The sequence below is a fragment of the Paracoccidioides lutzii genome (genome assembly GCF_000150705.2).
Source record: "Paracoccidioides lutzii Pb01 unplaced genomic scaffold supercont2.23, whole genome shotgun sequence".
In the NCBI taxonomy this organism is placed as follows: Eukaryota; Fungi; Ascomycota; class Eurotiomycetes; order Onygenales; family Ajellomycetaceae; genus Paracoccidioides; species Paracoccidioides lutzii.
The window spans coordinates 47,154-65,272 of NW_015440969.1; the positions used below are offsets into that span (position 1 = coordinate 47,154).

General features: G+C 46.0%; 6 protein-coding genes across 6 annotated transcripts in view; 4 read left to right on the plus strand and 2 right to left on the minus strand.

Moving 5' to 3' along the window:
- The window catches only part of PAAG_12364 (hypothetical protein), a gene marked incomplete at both ends in the record, with an annotated part of 2,881 nt that extends 2,102 nt beyond the window's left edge, over nt 1-779 (plus strand). The window contains one exon of the mRNA XM_015847862.1: nt 69-779. Coding sequence (XP_015702505.1) covers nt 69-779 — 711 coding nt within the window. The remainder of the gene's footprint in view (nt 1-68) is intronic.
- Nucleotides 780-2,108: 1,329 nt separating this feature from the next.
- On the minus strand, nt 2,109-3,118 carry PAAG_07246 (hypothetical protein; the record flags this gene model as incomplete). The annotated part of the gene is made up of 4 exons (XM_002790663.2): nt 2,109-2,230; nt 2,331-2,448; nt 2,563-2,608; nt 2,889-3,118. The coding sequence occupies 4 exons, from the start codon at nt 3,116-3,118 to the stop codon at nt 2,109-2,111; spliced, it is 516 nt and encodes a 171-aa protein (XP_002790709.1).
- A 1,683-nt stretch (nt 3,119-4,801) lies between these two features.
- Nucleotides 4,802-6,122, plus strand: PAAG_07247 (elongation of fatty acids protein; the record flags this gene model as incomplete). Its single annotated transcript, XM_002790664.2, has 3 exons — nt 4,802-5,206; nt 5,368-5,650; nt 5,758-6,122. 3 exons carry the CDS (start codon nt 4,802-4,804, stop codon nt 6,120-6,122), a joined length of 1,053 nt encoding a protein of 350 aa, XP_002790710.1.
- Nucleotides 6,123-10,251: 4,129 nt separating this feature from the next.
- On the plus strand, nt 10,252-10,657 carry PAAG_12365 (hypothetical protein; the record flags this gene model as incomplete). The annotated part of the gene is made up of 2 exons (XM_015847863.1): nt 10,252-10,462; nt 10,539-10,657. 2 exons carry the CDS (start codon nt 10,252-10,254, stop codon nt 10,655-10,657), a joined length of 330 nt encoding a protein of 109 aa, XP_015702506.1.
- A 630-nt stretch (nt 10,658-11,287) lies between these two features.
- PAAG_07249 (hypothetical protein) lies at nt 11,288-13,273 on the plus strand (the record flags this gene model as incomplete). The annotated part of the gene is made up of 1 exon (XM_002790666.1): nt 11,288-13,273. The coding sequence occupies one exon, from the start codon at nt 11,288-11,290 to the stop codon at nt 13,271-13,273; it is 1,986 nt and encodes a 661-aa protein (XP_002790712.1).
- A 1,364-nt stretch (nt 13,274-14,637) lies between these two features.
- PAAG_07250 (hypothetical protein) lies at nt 14,638-16,414 on the minus strand (the record flags this gene model as incomplete). Its single annotated transcript, XM_015846175.1, has 2 exons — nt 14,638-16,175; nt 16,264-16,414. The coding sequence occupies 2 exons, from the start codon at nt 16,412-16,414 to the stop codon at nt 14,638-14,640; spliced, it is 1,689 nt and encodes a 562-aa protein (XP_015700610.1).
- Between the last annotated feature and the right edge of the window lie 1,705 nt (nt 16,415-18,119).

Consider the following 18,119-nt stretch of genomic DNA (forward strand, 5'->3'; position numbering starts at 1 on the left):
TGCCAGCTGGGTTGCCATACGCAAGGACTGCATCGCAGCGCTTGCCGGCACCATCGAAGCCTACGTAGAATTATACTCCGTCAGCTCCCAAGCATCGCGATCATGGATCGGCCTCCCAACGCGCCATCAGCTCCGCCTTCCTCCTCGCCGTAATTGGCGAATCCAAAAACGACCCGCACATCCTGCAACTCCTCCGCCGGTTAGAAACAGTGATAGCGGAACGCGCATCGTCCGAGGGCGCCTTCACCGCTCCAGCTGCCACTACATCAACCACCACAACCGCAGCCTCAACCACCAACCCATCCAGCAGCGACATGACATCACCGCATCAATCCTTCGGAGCCCCAAAACTCGAACACTCCGAAATCATCAAAGGCACCACTAACATCTCCACCCCATGCTTCGACCCGGTCTCCATCGCCTCCACAGCCCCAGTCCCCGTCTCCGTGCCCGTGCACACGCAAACGCAATGGGCCAAACCACTCACCAAATCACTTCGCGCGCTCCAGAAGCTCAACGCCGTCTTCTGCATACAGAACAAGCAGAACGCATCCCAGGGCCATGGGGGTGCGGGGGCATTGCCGACACCTTCTTCGGCATCCACCCCCAACGTTGGGCAGGGCGGTTTTCCGCAGTCCAGTGCAGGGATGAATCTGGTAGCTACGAAGACGGAGTCGTTACCTCCTCATACGCCTGAGAGCACGACGAGTGGAGAGTGGACATTGCCAAATTTGATGGATCGGGCGGCGGAGTATATTCATCCGCCGTTGTGGGCGTGATAGTGTTCCCTGATATACATACATACATATATCCGTAAACATATATATATATATTATTATTATTTCTTCTAGTACAGTGGGAAAGTCGAAAAATGAATTTGGGGGGAGAACAGTTGTTTGGGCACAAAACGAAAAAAGAATATAGAGTGCAATCGAGACTAGAGGGTGGAGTCGACAGGATGAAAAGGCACTTTGAAGCATGGTTGTTCGGATGGTTGTATATATATATATTGTTAAAAAAAAAGTCGTCTCACCATACATCACGGTTGAAAACATTTTGGTAAAATGCATAAAATGGGGGAAAGGTGGTGGGTGGTGGGGGAGGGGGGAGGGGGTTGCAAGAAATGGACATGGAGAGAGCGATTATATACATAAATCTACATATTTTCGAAAATGAACAGCATTGAGAGGTTAATTTTTTTTATTACTATTATTATTATTGTCCAATAGCGTTGGAATGGTTCTCCCATTCTTCGATGAACCAGTCTGTCTGAATTTCTTCTTTTACCGAGCTAGATTGGATGACATTGACGTATTCCCTATGCTGTTAGTGGACATACGGCTGATACCAAAGAGGTATGTGCCTGCAAAGAAGTATGCGTATACATGCTGTACATACATACTTCAGGGGGTACAATCAAAAGCCGTCTGATATGGCAAGAATGACACTTGTATCTGGGTCATAGCATTTACTTATGATAGGGGGATAGATCCATGAGTGAAAAGGGGAGGGAAAACATATTTAAGATCAGAGAGAGATGTTTATTGGAGAGGGAGAGAACATACATGCATATATATATGTACAAACATAGAAAAGGGGGTTTGCTCTCTTTTAAACAAAAAAGGGGCCCCGACCAACCTTTCTGAAATTTATATACGTACATATATGCAAGGTTTGTGTAGTGTTGTGTAATGTTTTCTCCTTTCTCTTTCATTTCTTCCTTTCTCTTCCCCGCCACCTTTAGAATTCCCATCCTAGCTGGAGATATGCCCAGCTGCCCGGCCCGCTTGGTCTCTCAATATTTCCCTTCGTCTTTTTTGTTGCCAACTTTGGATCATTGATATAGTAATTTTATACTTATATACACAAATACCCCTCCCACTACAGAAGCCAAACCCCCAAATCCAACTGAGCCGTCTAAAAACATCTACGTACTTATTAAGAGAGGTAGAATCGAGGGTGCAAAAAAGGGAGAGGAAAGGGGGGGGAGGAATGCTGGCAGGAAGATATGTGGGGAGAGATGTCTGGGAATCGTGGCTCTAGGAAGAGACAGGGAAGGAAAGAAAGAGAGAAAAGAGAAAAACAGCACTCAAGACAAGGACGTCTGTCTATTTCTTCTCCTCGGGATATAACTCCTCCTGAAGAGTTACGCCCAGTTCCTCTCGGAGACCCTTGAGTTCTTCGAGATACATTTCGTATTGACCTTTGTTTTCGACTTTGGCTTTGATGCCTGTTATTTTTATTTTTATTTTTAAATGTTAGTCTGGGCACACATATATATACATATATATCATGCGATTGAAGAGGAAAAGAGGTGGGTGGATACGCACCTTCAAAGATCCGGACGGCAGTGGGGAAGTCGTTGACCCTCCGTGCAGCCTTGAGGGCGGCGGTCATGACGCTTACGGAGGGGACGAGATCGTATGCGAAGGCATTGTTAAGGTTTCGCTGTGGTTTTGAGACGGGTCATTGGCATGTGTTGGGAAACATTTCAATTGAGATTTTTCAATTTAGGCGTGATTGTGGGTAGATAAAAAGGGAGTGCGGAGGCAGTCTATATACCTGAAGTTCGAAGACATCCTGAACGGCATCGAATTCTTTTTCGTACCTGTGCAATTGGGACCGGATCAGTCATGAAGTATATGTGGATACATATACATATACATATATATATCATTTCCCAGCCAAAGTAGATACAAAGAAAAATATATCCCAGCATCCAATTGCATTGGTTGAGCATTGCTATCCCTCCCGACCCGACATACATCGCCATCTCATATCATATCAAATCATATCGTATGCATTCCCCCTCTCCTTCTCCCTCTCCCTCACACACACACACACACACACACACACATACACCACGCAAAGACTAGAACAACTCTTACCTAGCCGAAAACTCCTCAAAGGTTTCCTCCTCATGCGCAGCACTATGCCCAGCGCATCTCGAGGTCGTGCTGAAGCTGCTGACACCGCCAAAGGTGACAATGGCGGGAGCAGCGGTGGAGGCGACTACGGGTGTTGTCGCGGCCCTTGAACGGGCTGAGTAGGACGCTCTGAAAGCACTGACGGGGGCGGTGCGCGAGGCGAGCCGGAAGAGGGTGGTGGAGGACATCATTGGGGCTGGAGGTTGGAGTTGGAATTGGAATTGGGGTGATGGTTGGAAAGTGAAGTTGAAGGAAACGGTGTCGTTGGGGGCAACGACGGCAGCCTACGTCTTAAACTTGGGGTTGGATACGGGGATTGATTGGGATGGGAGGATTGGCTAGAGACTCGAGTGGTGTGAGTTGCGGATGGGCGCTGGAAGGGGTTTAGCGTGGGAGGAGAAGGGTGTGGCTGGCGGTGCTCCGTAGTGTGGCTGTTCTCGATTTCTTCGTCGGAGCACTTACAGAGCATACTGTGAGCTAACACAGACGGATAGGATCCGCGAATCTGCTGCAACTTGGTATATTAATGTCAGCTCTTAGTTACGCTACTACTTCTGGGTGGAATGGTACTTTATGTTTGCCATTACTCCAGCGTCTAATCAGTTTGATGCTCAGTCAAGACCATGCCTTTTTAACCACCGCCCCAAACGACGACCCAACAATAAATATATACCCGGTTCCCCGCCAAGGACACTCATTGCATGTCAAACTCTTTGTCTTCCAAACCTTTTATAATTCCGTCAGATCAAAAACATATCTCTCTCCTCCTGAAAATACATGGAAATATTATTGACATTCATCTATCTCTCAGATAAGTTACTGGACAGATATCCCAGTCCGTGCAAATTTTAAACTATCCCATCTCGATTTATGCTTATTTTCGCTTCCAGGTTCGCTGCGGCAACCTTAGAGGTTGTCAACCAACCACAGCAACATGACATTGTTTCTATCGATCTAAACCGTACCATCACATCAGTTCCTCATTTCATACCCATTTTTTTCATGCTTCTTTTCTACCTCCTCTTCTCTACTCTAAAATTCTCATCAGCCTCAGATCGGTGACCCGCCTAACCCGATCCGAATTAGTGCCGTATTGTATGTATTGTATTTCTGTACTGTACACCCAAGAACTCCGTACAACGTTCTCCTTTCACATGCCCTGATAATACCGGAACCTTTGGTCCCCTCTCTGCTTCTATCGGCCTTGCCGCTCAATACGGCTAAATACCCCATAACTGCTCAACCATACCGTACGGTACCGTACAGCAACCCCAATTTCCTGCCTGATCCTCGTCATTTTTTTTCTTGCTCGTCTTTTTGTTTTCTCTTCCTCTTCTCGTTCTTCTCCCAACTGCCAACCTCTCGTCCTTCAACGCTTCAATCTCTCTCCTCTTGGAGTTTTGCTGTCTTCTTCTTCTTCTTCTTCTTCTTCTTCTTCCTCCTCCTCCTTCTTCTTCTTCTTCTCCTCTTTCTTCCTCCTCGTCCTCTTTTTGTGCGCCACCTGCATATCCTCCCCGTCTTTCTTCCTCCTTTCCTTTCTCTCTTCTTGTCACTCCTTAGTCGACCCATCCCTGGCTAGTTACGTTTTATTATTTATATATATATATACTCTTTTTTTTGGCTGCTCCCACGCAGATCGCTTCGATTATTTGGGATATCCATAACTTGGTGCGCTATTCAATAAAAAAAAACCTATATTAATTCCAACCATTTCCTTCTTCAATCCCATCTGCGAGTCATCATTTTTGGTCCCAATTGTACGAATATATGTGTCTCCGCCGGCCTCACCCCTTGATTCCTCCTCATTAATTCACGGCATCATTCAACTCTCAATTATTCTCGATTCCCCCTCCAAAAATCTCAGTCAATCGATCATGTTTGATCTCAGCGCCATCCCCCTCGCATCCATCGACCGCCCCTTTGGCATTGAACTATGGCCCCTCTTCTCCAAAGCCTACACGGCTATCGCAGGCTTCTCGCCAGATAAGTTCACCTTCAAACAATACCAGACACCCATGTCGACTCTAAACGAAACTCTCATCGGTCTCGCATCCTACTATGTTATCGTCTTCGGCGGCCGCGAGATCATGAGAAACCGTCCCGCTATGAAGTTGAAGGGTATTTTCCTCATACACAATCTCTTCCTGACGATGATTAGCGGGACACTGCTGGCGCTGTTTATTGAACAGCTGCTACCGACATTGTGGAGGAAGGGTATCTTTTTCGCGATATGCAATCATGACGGGGGATGGACTCATCCCTTGGTGGTCTTGTACTATGTATGTGCACCGTCTTTATTTGTTAATATCCCTACACATTTCCGTCTCTCTCCATTGGCTATATATTTCCGTTTTTCTTCGCGTAATATGTGTTTTATTTTGTGCATGTTTTCCAAAATCTATTATACTTCCCCACCGCTAACATTCTCGACGACATATAGTTGAACTACCTCACTAAATACCTCGAGCTGCTAGACACCGTCTTCTTGGTCCTCAAGAAGAAACCCCTCACTTTCCTCCATACCTACCATCATGGCGCCACAGCTCTCCTCTGTTACACCCAACTCATCGGCCACACCGCTGTCTCATGGGTCCCCATCACCCTCAACCTCCTGGTCCATGTCGTCATGTACTGGTACTATTTCCAGAGTGCCCGTGGCGTCCGCATCTGGTGGAAGCAATGGGTTACAATCCTCCAGATCGTGCAGTTTGTCATTGACTTGGGTAAGCACACTTACTCCTATCATTTCCATTGCTTCCCTCCCCCCTCATTTTCCAAATCCTAAAAAACCAAACCCACCCCCATTCTAACCTCGCTTGCCTACTTATAGTCTTCGTCTATTTCGCCTCATACACCTATTTCACCTCCACCTACTTTCCCCACCTGCCCAACGCAGGCGGCTGCGCCGGTGAAGAATTCGCCGCTATCTCCGGCCTAATCATACTCAGTTCCTATCTTCTCCTCTTCATCTCCTTCTACTTTGCCACATACAAGAAAGCAGCCAAGTCCGGCCGCCCGCGCAGAAACACCGGCAAGCAGGCCGTCATCGATATGCGGAACTTGGAAATCCCATCCGTTGGTGGAAAGGCTACCACTGCTGCTGCTGCGACTACCAATGGCCATGTGCATACGAATGGCTCGGCGGTTTCCTCTGCCCGATCCAATGGACCTGTTACGCGGTCAAGAAAAGCATAAAATATCTGAATAGCGAGACACAAAATGAAGAGGGAGAGAGGATGATGCTCTTTTTTTAAGTTGCATCCTCGCCAAATGAACTCGGACAGAGTGTTATACGTGTTGCTTTTCTTTTTTTCCCTTCGAAAACACTTGTTATATTTAACCTATCTATCTGTTACCTATTTTTTCCCCCCCCTTTTTGGCATTGGATCTGGGAACGAAACGATCGAACCATTCAGAAAATCGAAAATTAATTAATCAAAAATTCTTTCTTGGTGATTTGCATGTGCACTTTTTGTTTTACCACGTTCTATTTCTTTTAAAAAGGGTTCTATATTTTCTTTTTTTTTTTTTTTGGATCTTTTGGTGGCCGCTACGCCTGCCAGCTGGATTTCATAATGAGGTCATAAAATACAACCCTCACGCGCACGCGCAATCATGTTATCTTACGGACCCTCCTACCTACAGACGCCTTCCTTCCTTAACCCCCGGTTTTCTCCATTCTTTATTCTATGCCAACTATAACAAGCCTCATTCAACGATTCAATTCGATTCCACCAGAACAAGAATACGTTCCTCACGGCTCGGTTTTACACAAAAGTTAAAAAGATGTGGAAATGGTTTAAAGAGAAAATGGAAAAATTGGCACTATCTGTCAGCCATAGACAGACGCCATGTACATATGGATGATGTGGTGACGAATGGGATGAGGATATGGTGTTATTTTGTTCGTGGAAGTTTTGGGGGGCGGAGGAGGGATGAAATGCGATATACCTCCGCCTCCCTGGGACCCGTCCCCTCGCCAATTATCACATCCCATGACTCCAGTCCCGATGTGAATTCCGGTCCGGTTTTGTCAGTCTCTTGCTCGTCGAAATTTTCAACTTTCGTTGATGTTTCTGGTGGCAAAGTTATCCTTATTTAGGACGCTTTCGTGGATTTCCTCTCTTTATATTAAGTTGCAAATGTTCTATATTCTACCATTCCTTCTCTTTCGTTTTACTACCTTCCTTTGACCTTTCATGTCTATATAGGATAGATTCCTCTCTATTTCCCTTCTTACAATATTTCGGTATTTACGTGGGCAACTCTTCTTTTCGTACTGGTCTTCAATCTCTCTCTCTTCTTTCTTTCTTTCTTTCTTTCTTTCATATCTTTTTCTCTTTCCCTATCCCAATTTCTTGCCATATTTACATCCGTTATTCTACTTATTTCTTTGTTTCTCTCTTGATGTTTACCATTTTATATAATATTTTCGTGTATATTCGATTCTCTTTTTTAGGGTACGATAAAGCCAGAAACAGGATGCGGGGTTGGGTTTTCATTTTCTTTTTTGAACGGGAGTCGGAGACTGGAGTGAAGGCTGCGATATGTATGTACCATACTGTATACCTGGAAATGTATTGTACTTAATCTATGCAAGAGCTTAATGAGGAGGAAGGGGGAGAAGAAAGTGAATGTTTTCATTTTTTTTTTTTTTCACCCTCTTTTTTCTGCCTCTTGATGTTATATATACATAGGGATTTTCAAGGGAATATAACGTCATATATATCCTTGCATTCTCCTGCATATTTACGTGAATGGGTATATGTACATACTCTGTCTTTGTTTGGATTTCATGACTGTGTGCGCAATGGCTATCTTAATATTCAACTCAAGGGGCTGGAATTCGATTTACGCATTGTCTCCTTAGCGGGCGGCCGGAGCCCAATGTGAGGGGTCGGAGGGGGAGTGGGGACAGAAATCACCGTTTATCCATGAGAGAACGGTACATGTCTTCATTGGCGGATTTATTCGCTACCGAACCCTCTCTGTCTCTGTCTGAATTTAGGTCCTTCGATCTAAAATATACTTCGCCTCTCTGTCCACCAACAGCACCATCCATCGTACCATCTCAGCCTCGCCCCTAATCCCGAATTCAACAAACTCTCGATTCTCTACCTTAAAACATCCCACAACCTCCTTAAATAACCTATCGCGCCTTTCATTTTCATTTCGTGTCTGTATAAATCCCCTATCTACCCTCCAGCTCCTCCGTCTCCCATCGAACCCCTGCTCGCTCATCTCGCGCATATCATGTGCGTTTGTATGCCTTTGTGGAAGTTGTTTTAGGTTCCAATCTTGCTCTTGGGATAATTATGTTCTCCCGTTACAGGGACGGGTAGGTTTTACGTCCATAGGAATGTATGCGGATGAGGATCACATAACAGTGCTGAAGGGGGGTTGGAGGGAGGATTGGGAGGAAAACAGTAAGCACATACCAGTCTCATAGTTGGACGATATACATCTGAGAGAAGGGGATAGTTTAGCTGTTAGATAGAGGGGACCCGATTAATTGCTAGGGTCTGGCGGCAGCGACTCATAGGAAGCAAAGTTACAACTTATTCATCCACCGAATCACAAGCTGATGCGATATATATGACATTTATTCGCCCGAATATAATATAGACCAGGGCAGCCATAATAATGGCGTCAGTAGAGCAGCGGCCAAATCCGATTATATAGGACTCCTTGACGATACATAGCGGGTTTGTCATGGCGGAGATTGTTGGGCAGTTAGCTGCGGTGTTGTTCTTGTCCCCTATGGCCCAAGCCCCTCACCGATCTCAGTCAAGAAATCGCGAATCCTGGCTCTACAGGAGGAACACAGTGAAGAAAGAAATTTACTTCAGTTGGATATATGGTTTTACGCTTTCGGGAGTTTCAGAAAACGGGACAACCCATTATATAATAAGTTACGTACGTCATTGTAACCAGAAGGCTGTAAGTGGCCCTTGTTCCGCACTGGAAAAGATGAAAAAAGCTGGTTCCATCAAGCAATCTAAGTGAAAGAAATTTGTATGATCGATGCCATCTTACTGGGTTGTCGTTGAACCCTTGAAGGAACATTTAATGACAAGGTTGCAGCCCTTACCGCGTGTGATCTTGGACGCTGATGAAACGGGTACCGTAACAGCTTCAGGAATAGTGAAAGATCACGTCAGAAGAAGGGGGGAATTGATCATTTAATATATTGCTCTCCATCTTTGGGATTGGGAGGGGTAGCACATTTTCAACCCATCGAATCGCAGCGTATTCTCATCACACACCGGAGCATGTGAAACGCGATTCACAGATATCCCAAGGTCATTTGCTCATCCGCTCGGATAGCTGGTAAGGTGACGAATATGGTCTACCCGCGACGGGAAGGGAGTACGTCGATATTTTCTCAACAAACATGGCTGGAAGCTGAGTGTCGTCGGTGTCGGTTTGGTCAGTTCGAGAGTCTGCCGGAAATTAGCACCTTGGAGGTAAAAAATCGGAAGATCTGCAGCCACATCGGACTTTTGAATCATATATTGCTGTGCCCTGATAAACCCCACCGAAGCCGATCGCAGTGGACGTGGCACAGCCAGTTGCGAAGAAAAGGTGCCCTGTTGTCCGACATGGACTAAACAGTCGCTGGGGCGAATGAGAAAGCAGTGGGCTGGCCTTGCACATCCAGCAAGGGGCTTCCACTAACTTGCTAACCACCCATGGGCAATGTATGGATGGCGGACTCCGAACAGGAATGTCCCTTTGAGGCCTGACACTACTATCACGTCGGTTGTAGGCTTGTAGCATGCCTGGGACAAGACAAGAATTTGTTGATCCCTCCGTTTTGGCGGCGTCAAGTTAAGGGACAGTTGAGGCTTTGCCCTTGATCGTCTCTACCCATGAACTAAACTCGTCGATTCGTCCGATGGGTCAGCCAGCCCATAAGAATCACTTGCGTCCCCACATTTTCCTCGATTGTTGGCAGAATAAGCCAGAAAAGAAGTGTGTTATATAGCAGAGTTTGACTGGAGACACGACAATCTGGCTATGATTATCGCAAGCATGCCCCTACATGGATAGGGATTCTTATTATTTAACTAGTTGTTGGTGCTGTTTGGCTGCGTTGGAGTTGGGTTGTCTGGCGACTCGGGCAAGGCTGCTAGATGCATGCATTGCTTAATTTATGCACAAAACAGGGGATTTCGATATTATCTGTAACCTGTAAGACCAAGACTCAACTATTTTTTGTGCGAAATAACTGCGGGCCGGTGCAAGGAAATCTTTTGCACTGCTAACTTAATGCTGACTTCCCGTGTGAACCGAGCCTATATTCACAAGTTGAACTCCGACGATGAGTTCGATTCGGCACGCTGCCCCCTCCACCCCTGGTCTAAACTGGCGTCGTCGGAATGTCTCATCTTCGAAGCCATCTGCAGCCCGGCAGTCTTTTCATTGGCGGCTCGTGGGGCGGATGACTTGGGTTAGGGACAGGTCCCTTGCGGCTTGGCTGGCGAGAAGCGTCTTTTTGGCTGCCCGCACGTCCGGTTCCCACTACGCTCGGGGTCAATGATGATGGTTTGGCAATACCAACCTCCAACTCCAGCTATTTTGCCATGCAATTCCTAACTTATTTGGTAGACAGTCCCGCGGTGTCTGGGATGCTAACTCCTCCTTCTGCCCAGCCTTCTTACCCAGGCAGGACGTGGTCCAATCAGTATCTTGTTTTTACAGCCCTCCTCAAGCCAACCGAATCATGAACTGGAGAGCAGCTACTGGTGCTTCGTGCATCCCATACCAAGCAGAATAGTAAATGCAACTTATTCCAAGCAGGATGATGTCCCTGCTCCCTACGGAGAGGGGGAGACGAGTTCTTGACCGATTTCAGGGATATATTATCCCCTGACCCACGCCCTGCGCTTCCCGCTGTTTGGGATCTGCGGATTTGTGCAGGGCTTGACTCCTCATACACGCCCTGAACAGGGTCCTCTTATCTGATACAATCCCTTTGTGTTTGGGTTTCCTTCCTTTACAACCCAGACATGGTCGTCGGTCCCTAGCGATAGAGCAAGTTTGGCTCTGTGCCTCCGGGGCTTGTTGCGTGGATTCGTTTATGAAGCTCCTCCCGCCCAGATGATCTTGAGCGGCTATCTGGTGAGCTTCCACCTTGAACTTGAATTGCAATCAGTTTTGCCTGATGCTAACTTGATATCAGTATATCCCTTTTTTTTTTTGTTCCGGTGATTACCCTCAACTTGGTTATTTTTATTTGTCGTGCCGTTATCTATCTGCCTATATAATTTTCCGTTCATTTTCATCAGTTATCTTATCCCCGCGTCGTATTCCAGATTAACCTGTCCTTAACTGGAGGACCAAGCTTCGATACACCCATGGGTTCCGTCACTGAAGGGGCGTTCAGTTCAGCTGAGCTTTATGAGAAATTCGGTAGTCGGAGACTTTCAATGGACGTTGCCGATATTGGGACCAATATAAAACCGAGATACGAATCCGAGGAAGAGGAAGTATCGGAGGCAGAAGTGTCTGAGCGGACGGAATATCTTTTCTCTCCTATAGAGAATGATAGTGATACTGGGGTTTCTGAATTCGAAGAAGTGGGCTTTGATTCACCCCAAAGCTCGATTGCCAACAAGAATTATGCATCGGAGATTACGTTTTCATTGGAAATTCCGATCCCACCTTTCACAGTTACAGATATTTCAGGGTCGAGGTCAACCAGCACCGCTAACCGTGATAGTTGCATCACCTTGATGCCTCCTCTCAAATCACACGCAACCGAGACCGCTTCGATAAGTTCTCCCAAATCTATATCAGCTTCTCCAACGTTATTTCCGGTTGCAGAACCTATATTCGTATCGAACCATGTCACGGAAGAGGAAGCTATGCAATACTTTCAATCCTTTTGCTCTGAGGTAGTGCCCTCAGACGAGGAGTGTTCTGCCGATACATGTTTTCATGTTGCAACCCCAATATCCTTCCATGTACCAGAGAGCAAACCCCATTTGATTTCCATCCAAGCGCAATCTCATCCACCTTCCATTGCACAAAACACACCGAGACAAAGGAAGAGGAATTCTCCTCCTGTCACTGGTGAGGTCTCTAGCGAAAGCAGCCCCGGTAGTAATGTCTCCTTGAAAAATGGCATCTCCAGTTTGAGGATGGGAAAACAGGATAAGAAACGTGACTCTTCTCTCCCGGTTTCGGAGCCCGCATCTTTTATTAAAGCGAAATTCTCGGATGCCTCTGTATCTGCACTTTCTGACCTCAACATGCGTGGAAGAAATAGCCACTTCTTCGGTTCCGAATCCGAACTTTCTTCCCCTGCCTCCCGGAGCAAATCGCGAGACGTAAAACCTTTGCTCCTTCAGAAACATATTCTCCTGCCATCACCTCATATCTTGGAACGGAACCCTTCCAAACAGCGGCACCAGACAATTGAGAATTATGTAGCAGAACGAGTTAATTCTGAGAGGAGTAGCAAAGGGACTGAGGATAGGAAATCCCGGAAGATCACCAGGAAGACCAATCCGCCTCCCGTCCCACAACTAACGGGAATAGCAATCTCTTCAGATGTTCCATCCCCTCCTTCGGGCACGGTGTCTCTCCACCGCCCCGGTTCCATACAGCTACAGAATCAACAACTCATGTCCAAAACATCAATCTCGGAAAAAGGAACATATAGCCATTACCACAACAGTGTAAAAATCAACATCAATCCATCGCCACCACTCATCAATGCTGCGGACAGTTCTTCAAACTTCCCTTTCCCGGACGTATTCAATTCGAATTTGCTACATCCAACATCAAAAAGAAGCGGTTTCCATGAAAAAACCCACTCAATCAACAGTCTAGCCAGCGTTAACAGCATGCCCAACTATCCCTCATCTGACAACTCCTCTCCCCATTCCCCAGCACACCGCTATAGACAGCGATTCTACCCAACGGACCCATTACGGTCTGAACGACCCCAATCACGCGAGAGCATCAATTCAAGTCTGAAGCCTCATCGTCGCAGCGCTTACACCTACATACCGCGTGGGAGCATGTCCACCACGAATCTAAGCAGTATGTCCTTCGTCTCGACCTCATCCTCGAGACCAAGCTCTCGGTCTGATGCCAACAGCTTGAACTGGAACTATAACACTGGCACCTGGAGCCCATCAGGGAACTCGAGAATGAATACAGACTGCGCTATCAACACCGCCCGCCCAAGGAGTACTACTATCAAGCGTTTATATGAAACGGGTGAAACCGTCTCTCGTGCGGGAACTAAGGCTATTACTGGCCTAGGAGCTATGCTGCGAAAAAAGAGCGGTACACCTGGTGATGAGCGGTGGAGTTCCAATAGATTTATTTAAATGGATACGATACATATAGCGAGCGTGACATTGGATATGGGCTCTCTTCTGCTGGAAGCGCCATGGAGGTTAGCATTTGAGGACATTCACGTCTGGTGTTTTGTCATTCTACGTCCTTCCATCCGGGGTGATCGGTGGGGAGGCCTCCGCTTTCACACCTCTTACGTTTCGTCGCCTTTAAACGACCTCCGATTTCATTTATCAGCATTACTTTCCATCTTTCAGTATAACTTGGCGATCCCTAGTTCACTTCCATTACCTTTTCTATCATATATATTCGAGGACCATCGTTTTTGTCGCAGTGCAGGCCTGGTATTCCTACCGTATCCAACCCTCATGGACAACACATAAATTCATGTGCCAAATTCACAACCCCTTACGAAAATAGCGTATTAATTTCATTTCATAATCCAGTTTCCTTTTGACTGCTTGATACCCGATGCCGCTGTGTTTGGGTTAGTTCCGTTCTTTCACTGCCTTTTTGTTCACTTCTCCGTGTGTATCTACCAAGTGGCGTTTGTCTGTTATTGGCTGTTTTGTTTTATTTTTGTTTACTTGGTGAATTTTTATTTCTTTGGCTTTAAAGCCTGATTGTAAGTTACACGATTTTGAGGTTGAAAGTTCCTGCTAATAATCCTGTTTTGAAATGTGCTCCATGGTTTCTGGTCCTAGAGATGAAGACAAGTAGATGATGTGTCTGAATTTTGACGTCGATAGGAGAACCACAAGTGCTTAGTCATGCCATGCCCCGAGATTGTTGCGCCTACATTGAGATACGCTCAACTCGACTTTTAAAAATATTCAGCCCAGTCTCCGTGTAAAGTGTTCCAGGCCACTTCTGGACCATTAGTTTCCTGTGGATTTGATATGGCTATTCTTTTCCCGGCGGGTTCCCCACACAAAGTGAACTTACCAGAAAACTCTGACTTGGGGAAACACGGTTCGACAGGGCTTCAGGCTGCGCATCTGTGCTTGTCATTTCTGAACATCATTGACTCTACTCTCCCATACGTAGTTACCTGCCCACTTAAAATGACAATCTCGATGGGGACAAAGCCTTTCATGTGCCTATCTTCGAATCAAACGTACAACTACACCATTTGAGATAAATATGTCAAAGCACACTGAATCGATTCCAGCCTCAAGAAGCAAAGTGTCGATCTTTACAACCTATATTACCGGTTATGCCGCGACGGCAATTTCAAGCATTAATACTAATGCATCATATCTGATCAATCGAACTATGAAAGAGTAGGAGAAACCGAAAATAAAAGGGGTACATTGGAAAATTGGATGAACGGGAGGGGGTTAGAGGGAAACGAAAAGAACCCGTAAAGAAATACACATATGCTACCTCTGGCTTTCTATGACTTCCAGAATACACTCATCGCCTTCGAACTTTGGCTAAGTCTAGCCGATTCCCCAAACACAGGGACCAAACACAGCGACTTCGGCAGCTCTGAACCTCCATGCATAATATCCTTCTCGTCCCACGGAGACCACTCTGACTGCTCGCCGGATTCTCTATTTTGCAGTGTCAAGCAAAGTGGGGAGCGGACCTGGATGATTTGGTGCGAATACGTGTCTATTAGGCTGCTTGGTGTTATGTCATTTTCGTTTTGATTCTCACATACACGAATTTTCGAGAGACAGTACGTCCGGAAGAGATGTGAGACTCTAGCGCATGTGAGGAAAGTGGCGTTATCAGTGAAGTCGAGAATCATGTAGTAGAGTTCGCTTGGCAGGCAGCCTTGGGTGTCTGGGCCATGGGGTTTCAGATGGCGGAGTGTGGCAGTGGTGAAAAAATTTGATAAGGCTGTGAAGCTTTCCTTGACACTGAATACCTGTTCAGGCGGTAATGGTTGTGGAGGAATGGCAGGTGAATACGTCGAAGTTATCCGGAGGTCGACCAACGAGCTGCTGGGGGATGGCTCCGGCGAAGAACCGTTTGGCTTAGGGCAGGTCTCAAATAACTTGAGTGGCTCTGTATGTTTCACTACGGGAATCTCATTGTCAATTTCCACATCCAGAAGCACAACTGTTGACAGGGAAATCAAAACGGCTTGAAAAGGAAGATTGCCCTGTTCCAGGCCAAAATTGACTGCCTTGTCAATATATATGTGTATTCGTTCCGGAATATCCGGAACCAGGCTGACTAGCACGTTGTCAAACCAATACAGTGTTCCTTCGGGGGCGGAACCCGGAGCGTGGCCTGCTAAATGGTATCCAAAGTTCAGCTCCGAGGGCCAAGGGGATCCGTATTGCCTTCCGCAGCAAGACGGTAAATCTTCAATCCGGAAGGAAAGTCGCCCAGATGCAAAAGATATGATTGCGTATGCAAGCTCGCGAAATATAAATTCATCCGGAGACCATCTGAAATAATCTTGATTCAACTGTTCGGAATACGCGATTTGGAAGTTGGAAAATGCCAGGTCATAAAAGTTCTGGTGCAGGCGGGAATTGGAGGCCAGCCACCTGTTTGCTGAAAGTGGTATTGTTGAGAAACTCGGCTCATAGGTGTCAAGGTCGCTTTCCGATTCACCCAGCACTAGGGATGAGAGCGGGATGGAGTGATTTGCCGCGTTGTGCAGAAGCGACCACAGGAGGGAGGGATTGGAAGGAGTAGAAGAGGATGCAGCGGTGTCAGGTGGCAAATCGCGCAGGCTGAAGTGGATTTGGGGCGAGATAGATAATAATTGCAAGTCAAGGTCAATTTGGAAGAATGGAATATGGCTCGGATATTTCGGTGCCAGTGTCGACGGTAGGTTACGCAGTTCAGCCTCTCTCAATTTCTGCGTTACATACTCGCGACTATGAGTCCGAGCATTATCCAATGTGAACACTGAGTCTTCAAGTGATTTCTCTTTGGCAGCATATTGCTGGCGCTTTCTTTTTAGCCACACTACATATTGAATCGATTCGTTTCATGTCAGCCCTGTGACTTTTTAAGACTCTAGCTCTGGCTGGAGGAGTACTGGCTTATAACCTACGAATATACTCCACATTGTCTGCAGGTATGGTGGAAAGGAGCTCTGAAATTGCATCAGAATTTGGTTGAAGCAGTTGTGAGTAGTATTTCCCTCGATATCGGACGAGTTGAATCCCCATCCGGGAACGAGTTTGAGCTGCGACTAGGGACATGGTCAGCAGCGGGGTTGTCCGTATTGATAGATTTGGCTCTTGATATCGGCCTAGACCTCTAATGGCCTATAATGGCTGGCAGGAGCAGTGGAAATGAGATAATAGAAGCACTATTTGATCTCAGGAGAAAGGTCAAACTAACACTAGAAGTTTTCGAGAAGAATGGGCTCGTCGTCCTTGGAATTTCCATGAAGCAGCGGGAAAGGGTGCAACTAGGCTGGAATCCAAACACAAGGCAGCCTTGGTTGTCCGCATCATAATTGGACGCCCCAGATTGGGCCAGGGCCGCTTGGTTGCCTGATGACTGAGCAGTGTGTTGTCTGATCACAGACTCCGATTATTTAGAGCATTAACAGGGTGTTGCGTTGATCTGACTCTATAATTCAGCAAATGATATTCTTAGTCTTGAATTTAAGGGAAGATGATGTCAAACCCGGCTTCATCTCAACGTTGATACTGTGTGAAGACAGTATTCACTGATGTGATATTGATGCAATTCACTCCCTTCATCACTTTGAGTGTGTCTCATCACTATGGGTAAGTATGTTTATTTTACCCATTTACTAATTGGAGGTTTCTTATGATGATCTTGAAGACGGAGTATCTTCGCCATTTAATCATCGTGAAGGTTTATCAAAAAAAAAGTATTGACTTACACTAAAACCATGCTAAATCAAAACTGGAATAGTGGACTCATTCACGCCTGGAATTTAGGCATGACTTTAGGAGGCTCAGGCCCTTACCAAATTATAACTTTAGGTTAAAATATGCTGAATCTTAACTAAACACTTTAACTACCAATAGCGGTCCGACGCATAATTTTTAGTTAAGTGGTTGATTTTGCATTTTTAGCAAGTCTCCTCCAGGGACTCCGTAAAAACAATAGTTTGGGGAATTAAGATGATTCTGCTCCGTAACTCACAAGGCACAAAAATCATCAGACAGAAATTTTCTCAATTGGCCCAGCAATGGACAGTTATTAACTAATTTTCAATGTAAGCAATGCTGGCTTATTTAATCAGCTTGAAAGAGGTGGTTTTAATATGAGGCCATGTTTTGGTAACCACAGTCAACTCTGTCACCCATTCTAAAATAAACGGTCTACACACTCTGCAATGCATCATCGATACATCTATCTCGATTCAACCTCCGCCCTCAACACCAGGCTTACGGGTAAGGATCAAGGTTGGTTAAGGGTAAGGGCCTGACAAATATGATGGGGCGCGGTATGGATCCCTGAATGGCATCTGGGCCAGTGTGGGAATTCTGGTTCATAAAACAGCCGGAATACTTTTCATCCCGGTTCAACAAGCCCAGACTTTGAGTGGCTAATAGAGAGAGACATTCTCTGTTTATTCGATGAATACCCGGGCTCCGGTAGTTACTTTGGCTCAATTAAGTTTTGCGCTAAAACATTCTTATTTTGATCTCATTTGATTCTCAACCTTCTGGATCACTTTGTGCGAGACAGAAATCAAGTGCTGCATCCCGGGGTTACTCTGATGCTTTCTCAAGGACCCTGGGAATTTAAAAAAGTTTTCTCATAATACGCAGAGATCACAGACTGTCTTGAAGAAGAGAATGAATGTATTAGTTAACAACAATAGTATGACTAACCTGTACAGCTGTTATTATTCTCCAAAAGAAATGAAAAAGTGAGCCCAAAGTTCATGAGAATGATCTACGGAGCATGTACGGAGCGCAA